The sequence below is a fragment of the Dendrobium catenatum genome, unplaced genomic scaffold, assembly GCF_001605985.2.
Source record: "Dendrobium catenatum unplaced genomic scaffold, ASM160598v2 fragScaff_scaffold_740, whole genome shotgun sequence".
Lineage (NCBI taxonomy): Eukaryota > Viridiplantae > Streptophyta > Magnoliopsida > Asparagales > Orchidaceae > Dendrobium > Dendrobium catenatum.
The window spans coordinates 1293776-1303377 of NW_021319202.1; the positions used below are offsets into that span (position 1 = coordinate 1293776).

General features: G+C 36.3%; 1 protein-coding gene and 1 long non-coding RNA gene across 4 annotated transcripts; one reads left to right on the forward strand and one right to left on the reverse strand.

The window, feature by feature from the left end:
* The first annotated feature begins 372 nt into the window (after positions 1–372).
* On the forward strand, positions 373–7750 carry LOC110098762 (probable leucine-rich repeat receptor-like protein kinase At5g49770). 3 transcript variants are annotated; one of them, XM_020825679.2, is made up of 19 exons: positions 374–615; positions 694–820; positions 938–1009; positions 1278–1352; positions 1558–1629; positions 1773–1934; positions 2523–2597; positions 2678–2749; positions 2816–2887; positions 2982–3050; positions 3248–3322; positions 3394–3465; positions 3573–3707; positions 3791–4242; positions 4328–4471; positions 5183–5322; positions 5390–5609; positions 5705–5940; positions 6549–7750. In XM_020825679.2, exons 1-19 carry the CDS (start codon positions 507–509, stop codon positions 7050–7052), a joined length of 2883 nt encoding a protein of 960 aa, XP_020681338.1. In that variant the 5' UTR covers positions 374–506; the 3' UTR covers positions 7053–7750. The 3 variants fall into 3 exon arrangements, with proteins under 3 accessions (XP_028552218.1, XP_020681338.1, XP_020681339.1); XM_028696385.1 differs by having other exon boundaries at positions 373–820; XM_020825680.2 differs by lacking the exon at positions 374–615 and having other exon boundaries at positions 754–820; positions 1261–1352.
* On the reverse strand, positions 809–1815 carry LOC110098763. The gene is made up of 4 exons (XR_002303384.2): positions 1676–1815; positions 1528–1575; positions 1272–1350; positions 809–868 (listed from the first exon to the last, which is right to left on the reverse strand). It is a non-coding gene; the product is annotated as an uncharacterized LOC110098763 (long non-coding RNA).
* Positions 7751–9602: the final 1852 nt, after the last annotated feature.

Below are 9602 nucleotides of genomic sequence, written 5' to 3' on the forward strand. Positions count from 1 at the left end.
TATATTCTCCATCAACCTCTTAATAATATGTAGGCTTCCATAGTTCGACCTAACCCGCATTGATCCAAATGATTTGAGAAACATTAGTATCACGCCCGCAACCTATGCTCCCATAACACGTCCCCATAGTTTAAGTAGAACAACATAACCTTAATAACCTCCATACTATTGCACAATCTGGCATACACTTTATTGCTTAAAATAGAAAATAACACAATCCTCTAAAAAAAAACATATGGGAATTGACTTTAATTATTTTAATAATAAACATTCATATTCAAAGCAGTTCATATTAATTTATTCACGAATTTTTTTTAATAAATAGTTTATGAATAAAATAAGAGTAATTTATTTAAAAGAAATTTTTACATATACATTTTTAAAATAAATATTTATTATATCATATATATTATGAGATATATACTGTACTAACTATGTACATATAGGCTTAATTCCTCACCTACCTAAATTTCAATCCTCCTCCCTCCCTCTGCTCCTTCATAGGAATGTCAAAGGCAACAGTCATAGCTCTGCTTCTTCTCTTGTCGTCCGCCATCTCCAGCCTTCAAACTACCACCGTCACCTCCGCCGCCGCCGCCCAAAACGATCAAGATGGTAACTTTCTTCCCCCTTCTCTGTTAAAGTCGTCTCCTTTACTTCAAATACATTACAGTTGCAGAGCTTTTGTTTCAGCTGCTGCTCTCCGATCTCTAATGGATTCAATGAAGAACTTGCCGGCGAGTTGGGGTAAGTCGAAAGCTCCCTGTGGTTCTCCGCCATGGGACGGTGTCACTTGCAATGGTTCTCGAGTTACAGAGCTGTGAGTTCTTTTATAAGATTTCTGTTTCTGAATTCATTAATGGAAAATCTGCATTTTTTTAATTTATTTATTCAGATTTGATAGTTTGATTGAACTTCTTTTAATTGAATGTTTCAGTAAATTATACAATATGGGTTTGATCGGAACTTTAAGCGGTGACATTGGGAGCCTTACAGAGTTGCAGTTCCTGTGAGTTTTTTTGGCTAAGTTCTTTCTATTCTGGAATTGAAGACACTACCTTTTAGACAGAACAAGTTAACTGAGCTATGGACATGGATGGTTACTAATTTAGGCTTCGTTTGGGACGGCTTTCTTCCTGCTTCTTAAAGCAGAAAAGCTGCTAGCAGGAAGAAAACCGTCCCAAACGAAGCCTTAATTTTTCTGCCTCATATGTGTGAAATTGTATTGCATGTTTCAATTGGTAATCTGAGAAAGCTTAGTTTTTTCATACCTGCAGGGACCTGTCTAATAACAAGGATCTTGGTGGCCAACTTTCGCCTGCTATGGGAAACTTGATGCAGCTTGAATCCCTGTAAAAGAATCATATTCCTTTAATATGTTGAAGCAGTCCATAATATTTAAGGTTTCGCTTGGGACGGTATTCTTACTACTTAAAGTAACTTTTTAGCACAAAAATTAAAATTTAAGTAGTAAGAAGCCGTCCCAAACGAAGTCTAAATATAGCTGTATTTTTGGACCCAACTTACTTGAACATTTCCTCATGTGCAATCACTCAGAATACTGGTTCGTTGCAGCTTCAGTGGCAACATCCCCAGCGAATTAGGCAAACTAAGCAAGCTCATATATTTGTAAGGGAATGTAATAGCTATTTAGTACATAAAAATTCTGTCTTACCCATATTTATTAGGAGACTTTCAAACTTTCAAGTCAGAAAGGAAGAAGTACTATTCCTTGTTGATTCATTTTGTATCTCTTTGCTTCTTGTTCTTAGGGGTCTGAACTCGAACCAGCTTGTTGGAACCATTCCAGCTGCACTGGGAAACCTCTCCAATCTCATCCGGCTGGATCTGGGAAACAATCACTTAACTGGACCTTTGCCAGTCTCTAATGGCTCAACTCCAGGATTGGATCAGCTTGTAAACACACAGCACTTGTGAGTTCCTACAGTCTGGCCTTGTAATTTACATGTGAAGAAGGGAAGGTGATAGAAAATACTTGAGTTCGCAAGTAACCCTAATGAGAAATACTTGAGTTCGCAAGCAAACCTAATAATAATTGATAAAACTGCGAGAAAATATGGTGGAAGAACAATCAAATGTTATATAATCTTATAAAAAGCAAAGCGAAACAAGAATGAAGCAAAGATGCAAGAGATCCTCAATTCGAGAGGATCGTCTCTCCCAATTCTCTAGACAAGAGAGTCTAGAGCCCAAGTTGTCAACAAAAACCCTAATTGAGAACCAATCATAACATAATCCCTCTCTAAACATCTCATGCTTTTTAATAAAAAACTTTCCTAATCTAATTTCCCTCTCCAGCCCTAGCCGCCCCCTCCTTTTCAATTTGAATTCACTTGGATTAGTGGGGCCCTCAAAGTGGGCGGCCAAGATCCTTGGAGGCGGACAAATTCCGCCTCCTATAGTAGAGTTGAGCTGGCCCTTGGGCCAGCTGGGCCAGTTCAAGGTGAACCGGCCTAACATAAGGGGTGATCTTTCTAATGATACTTTTGTATTCTTAACAGCCATCTTAACAAGAATAGGCTTTCAGGTCCCATTCCAGAACAGCTTTTTCACTCTGATATGCATCTAAGACACTTGTAAGCCTTCAATACTCAAATGTCTGCATTTCCTCATTAAAAAGATGAAGTTTCTGCTTACTAATTTCGGCTAATGGCAGACTTTTGGATAGAAATCAAATTGTTGGGACGATTCCAACTTCCATAGGAGCTGCAAAAAAACTTGAGATAATGTAAGTTATAAGAATAAAGGCATAGTTTTATGTGATTTATATCTGATTGATATATCTTATATACAGTCGTCTTGACAAGAATCACCTGGAAGGTACAGTTCCTTCTACAATCAACAATCTTGCTAAACTTGGTGTTCTGTAAGTGGTCATGGCAACTGTGAAGCTATAGTAAACATTGCATACAAGCTGCTGATGTTAAGTGCTTACAGCGCTCATTCCTTGCTACTTTCAGAAATTTAGCTAATAATGGATTTGTTGGACCTATGCCAAATCTGACCGGGATGAATTTTCTTAGTAATGTGTAAGAAGCAGTTTTTTTAACATTTATTTCGGTAAATTTAGGTTCGTTTGAGACAGCTTTTTTATTACTTCTTAAAACATCTTTCTAGTACATAAATTTTAATTTTTGTATTAAAAAGTTGCTTTAAGAAGCAATAAAAAAAACGTCCCAAACGAAACCTCATAAGAAATTTGGAATCATGGCTATTTTTCTTTCAGGGATCTCAGCAACAATTCATTTGATCCTTCAGAAGCTCCAGCATGGATTTCAGAACTTCAAAATCTCACCAGTTTGTAAGTTATTGTTTATTCTTTCCTTTAAATCTAGCAAATAGACTTTGTTAACTTGCTCACCGGGCTTGCAGGGCTATACAATCAGGAAGACTCCATGGCCAAGTCCCACAGAAACTCTTCAGTTTACCTTTGCTGCAGAAAGTGTTAGTACATATATATTTGTCTATCAAAAGACTGTTGGGGAAGAACTGAGAACAGATAATAAAGCTAATAGAATTATTAATCTCCAGTTCTTCTCATTCTTTCACAGGATACTCAAGAACAACTCTTTCAATGGAACTCTAGATATGGGAAGCAACATTAGCCAACAATTGCAGATTGTGAATTTCGAAAATAATACCCTTACTGCAGTAGCACTTGGATCGAGCTATAATAATTCAATACTGTAAGAACTTTTACAAGCAACCATATGAGCCCTCAGGGCACATTTCAATATGTTCTAACACTACTGTTTACTGGAAATTGCAGGCTAAGAGGAAATCCTTTGTGCAGCAATATTCATCTCTTAGTTACAAACTATTGTGAACTTCCTCAACAATCTCTACCTACCTACTCTTCTGGACTTGCAAATTGTAATGGAAGTTCATGTGCTACAAAAAATACCTGTTCACATCCATATGAAGCAATTATTTTCTTTAGAGCTCCATATTTTCAGGATGTTTCAAATGACACAGCATTCCAGTTACTAGAACAGAGACTCTGGACAAAATATGGTTCATACGTTGGATCAATCTATCTTAAAAATCCCTTCTTTGACAATGATACATACCTGGAGGTACAGATAGCTTTCTGCCCATTGAGTGGAACCTACTTCAGCATTAAGGATATTCTTGAATATCTTGAGTTCAACAGCAACAACTTTTCAGCTCCGGCAAATTTTGGGCCTTCTGATTTTAAAGCATTTCCATACATTTTACCAGGTTAGTAGTCCATTCACATACAACTTTAAGAACAAAAAATAATTTCTCATCTAATAGCATCCCTGGCTATGCAAATCTTCTGCAGAATCATCACGTTTGAATATAAGTTTGATAATAGGATTGGCGGTTCTCTCTGCACTCCTGCTTCTTGGGTTTTCAGTTCTTGGTCTCTATGCCCTCAAGCAAAAGAGGAGGGCCAAGAAGGCCATTGAATTGAACGACCCTTTTGGTATGTTGTTCTGCTGTTTAACAGAATTTTTCTACTAGTAAATTTCTTTGCTAATGAAGTGATTTACTCATTATGTTCTTCTTTATGTATTTGTTTTTTAACCAAATTTTATGAAGGGTTAGTTTGGTTGGTTATGGATAAAGGAGTGCATAGTGAAATGAAATATGGTGTAAAAAGTATGCAATGTATTTAAAATATTTAAAGTTGTTTAATTGAGTGTAAAATAAATGCAGGTGGTTTTTTTTTTATTTGGTTTGAAGTAATAAAATGAATGCAATGTAGAGGCCAGTGATGGTTGAGGCAAGTGGCTAGGAATGATGAGAGGTGGCGGTGACAGAGTTGGCCGACAACCGACACTGACAGTGACGGGTTCTGGTGGCAGCGATTGCGGAAAGTGGTAGCAGGTGGTGGCAGACGGTTGTCAACTGTGATAGGAAAATAAGCTTTCGTTGTATTTTTGGAATTCAATCAAAAAAGAATAAGTTTTTTAATACATAATGAATTTGGAATTCACCAAAATTTTACTCTTTTCTCCTTTTTCATCAAACCAAACACCAAATTCTAAAATTATTGCATTTACATTACTTTACACTCACATTTCATCAAAATGATTGTTGAAAACCAACTTCAGATCAATTATTTAACATTTTCATTTCAATTCTTTCAATTCCTTCAAACCAAACAAAACCTTAAACTCTTCTCTATTTTCAGCATCCTGGGATGCTAGTTATAAAGATGATGGTGAAGCTCCTCAAGTGAAAGGGGCAAAATCTTATTCCTTTGAAGAACTCAAGAAATGTACAAACAATTTTCCAGAAGTAAATGTGATTGGAATAGGAGGCTACGGGAAGGTAATTGTACAAATTATACAAATATTTCACCAGTTGGTGAAATCTATAACGTCTTTATCCCTTACAGGTCTATAGAGGAATGCTTCCAAATGGTAGGATGGTGGCAATCAAGAGACTAAGGGCTGAATCTACTCAAGGAGGTCTCGAGTTCAAGACCGAAATTGAGCTGCTTTCTAGGGTTCATCACAAGAACCTTGTAGATCTTGTAGGGTTTTGCTTTCAACAGGGAGAGAGAATGTTAGTATATGAATATGTTCCTAAAGGAACACTGAGAGAAAGTTTATCTGGTATGCTTTTAGACTATATATCTATGAACCATATATACATATTTTATCTTCCTATACTAACTAGAGCCTCTGATTTCTCCAATTATAAACTGCAGGGGAGAGTGGCATTCAACTGGATTGGATCAGGAGACTTACAATTGCTCTTGACTCAGCAAGAGGAATAGCTTATCTCCATGAACTCGCAAATCCTCCAATCATTCATAGAGATATCAAATCAACAAATATCCTTCTGGATGAAAACTTAAATGCAAAAGTTGCAGATTTTGGACTGTCAAAATTGGTATCAGATAATGAAGTAGGCCAAGTCTCCACTCATGTAAAGGGAACTTTGGTAAGTAACCATTTAGCACAACCAAATACTCTTATTTAAAATATCCTCAAGTTATTATGGGTTGAGTCACTTAGCTAAATTTCTTGCTAAGAAAATAATCAAGTAGCTTTCAAGCTCAGTGCTATTCTGAATATGATTCAAATAAACTTTATATAAAGTAATACAAAGTCAAATTAAACCTGACATTTTTAAGTTCAAGCTAAGTCTCACTTGCTCAAACTTGATTATATGATACCATATTATAGTTGTCGGGACTTACGATCTATGGTAGATGATACAATCATCAATGCCATTCAACCACTATTGACCATTGAGCTATGAACAGTGTAGACTCGCTCGTGAGTCTCAAAGTGGCTGAACATTTGACTATAAAACCTTAGTTGTGCTTTCTCTATCAGTACATTATTCTAGATACTAGTTACACCAAGTGGACCTACTTAAGCTTCGTTTGGGATGACTTTCTTACTGCTTCTAAAAGTAGTTTGAAAAGTTGCTTGAAGAAGCAATAAGAAAGCCGTCCCAAACGAAGCCTTGATTAGGCCTAAACTATGAAAATGGTTAGAACTTCATCAATTTAATTATCATAACAAAGTCTCTAACATTTGCAGGGGTACCTTGATCCTGAGTATTACATGACACATATCCTCACAGAGAAAAGTGATGTTTACAGTTTTGGAGTAGTGATGTTGGAATTAATAACTGGAAACTTACCCATAAAAAATGGAGAGTATATTGTATCTATCGCGAAGTCAAAACTGAATAAGAATGATGTGTATTATGGTCTGAAGGAATTAGTGGATCCTGTTATTAGAGAAGCAACATACATGGTAGGATTCAGAAGGATTGTGGAGTTAGCCTTACACTGTGTGGAGCAATCAGCAGCAGATCGGCCGTCGATGAGCGATGTGGTGAAGGAGATAGAGGTGACACTGAAGAAGGAAGGATTGGCTACAGAGTCGAGATCCACTACAACAAATGATGTGGAACATGCAGCAGCAATGGCTGGCTCTATTATTCTGTATGATAAAAAATGGCCTCGGGAGGAAGTAAGTGGTAGCTCTTTTGCATACAGTGGCAGTTACACTTTGCCAATGAAGCTTGAACCAAAATAACACCTCTTTGGGCTTGCATCAGCCTACAATTGTTTTGTAGCCAAATCTTAGGACCTAAACTTTTTTGCCAATATGAATGTAATGTAGGAAGAGCTTTTTTTTTTTTTTTTTTTGCATGGTGAAGCTTCCTTGTGCTAAATTTGCATTCGAGCAAACAAAATGGGAAACAGTGTATGTTAAATTTAGATATCAAACAAAGTAAATGGAAAAGGGAGGGAAGAGGTACTTAATTAATTCCTTAAATAGAGTTCCCTTTTTTTGGGAAGGAATTAATTAAAATAGGAGACAAATTGGGGGCCTTAATGGAGAAGAATTAATCAAGTAGAGAGAGGATATAGGAGAGAGTGGGCGGCGGGTAGAGAGAGAAGAGACTTTAGGGAAAGAGAATTAAAGTGAGTCTTGATTGGAAACCAAAATTGAGGAAGATTAATTGAAATCAAATCCAATCAAAAATTTAATTGGACCTAATTTAAACAACTTTCCTAATTTAAATCAAATCCAAATTTAGGAAACAAATTCAAATTAATTTGAATTTTGAATTAAAATTGTTACCAAATTAAGATGTATAAAATATGAAGGCTTTGAATACAAGATGAAATTATGGGAGGCTTCCTAATTAAGGATTATCAAAGATGAAAGTATTTGAAATTCAAAAGGAGAATTGATTTCAAATAAAGATACTTTCCAAATTGATATGAGCTATTTTAGGAAGAGTTATCGTGTCATTCATTTATTATTGTTTGTCATTTTTAATATGATATTACATTAATATATATACACTATATAAAAAAACGCATTGTCGTGTCCGCACCGTACCCGTGTCCTATATTTTCAAAAAAAGCTGTGTCCCGTGTCCGTGTTGCCGTGTCCGTGTCCGTGCATCATAGATGGCCGGTTAGGCTTAGGAGGGGGATGAGAAATTTCGGTGGGGAAGAAGAGAGGGTTGTGGGAAGAAGCCGGCGAGTTTGGGTGGAGGGGATGAAGCCGGCAAGATTGGAGAGAGGATGGAGATGACGATTAGAAAAAAAAAAGAATAAATTAAAAAAAAATCGTGAGTCTCAGACTTTTTCAAAGACTGACGGGTATTGCGTTGCCCTTCACCAAGGGACTTCAACCACGAGCCCAGACACATCCTGCGGCTGGTGGGTATTTCATTACCCTCACATAGAGACTTCCACTCTCCTAAGAACTCCCATCGCTCTCAAGAACAAAGTGTAGGAACAACTTTTTTATTAATCCATCATTGTCTAATACAAGAGCAAGGGCCTCTATATATAGGCTTTATAAAAAAATAAAAAACAACTTTGCCCCTTGGGCTTACATAGGAGAAGACCCTTAAGTAAGGGTAAAAATGGAAAGTGCATGTTTTAAATAAAAATTACAATTAATAAACTAAGATAAAATGGAGGGATCTCGGCCGTCAATCTTCGTCTCTTCCTTTAATTATCGTCCACCGTCGGATGTCCGCATCATAAACAGATAGTAGAAAGACGTTCCCTGGATTACCACAAAAGCAAGCTAAACGTGCTAATTTGTGGGATTCCAACTTCTTTAGGGGTTCATTGATTGTTCGTAAAAAATGTGATTTTGTTTTCATATATTTAGTTGTGAAAAAAAAAAATTTATCAGTGATTTTGAAGGTGTTTATAGAGTTTAAGACAAATACCGATTTCTAACCATATTTTAATCAAATATTGGTGGACATATATTAACATTTAGCTGAAGTTAATGTGTTTATGTTAGTATTTGCAGTATATTTAGTTAACTAAAAAAATGGAACACAAAGTCTAGGTTGCTTGGATCAATTTTGGCTGCAAAACTTCGAATTTGAACCGGAACTCGAACTCTTTGGATGGAATGTGCCAAAATGGATCAAAGGAATAAAAATATATAAGCAATCCTAGTAGAAAGCCCTGCCTAATGATTGTCTCATACGCCTTCAAAGTCCATTTAGCATGTTCAAACTTGTTCAATTATTTAAATAAATAGATATAATTGAACATTATATAAATGAGTATTAAATTGTTCATTTAGACTTTATTTGTGGTGAAATCATTACGTGCGGTCACCGGACGCCTTCCAGAGGCGAATAAGGACACACCGCGTTACCATTTGCTATGTACCGATGTTGTGTACTACTGTGTACCGGGATGACGTGCGCATCCTGATTATCCTCTGGAGTGTCCGGTGACCGCACCTAATAATTTATGTCATTTGTGACAGCTTTTGGCTGCTGCTTTTTCATTGCTTTAAAAAATTTATGTACTAAAAATCTACTTTAGACAGCAATAAGAAAGAAGCTTAAATGCACTAATTCACTTGGAGCCCTAGTGGTCCAACAACCATCTGGATCATGTGAACCATAGATGTCATGACTATATGGTATATGATAAAAACATTGCTCGACTAAGAACTTAAATGAAGAACACCAATACAGGTCAGGAGTTGAGCACCAATGGAATTTGGGAGTATTCTATAATCCTTTTAAATGTTGATCCAGAAGAAGTCATTAAGCAAATGTATCATATAATGTAAGTTACCCCAAATAAA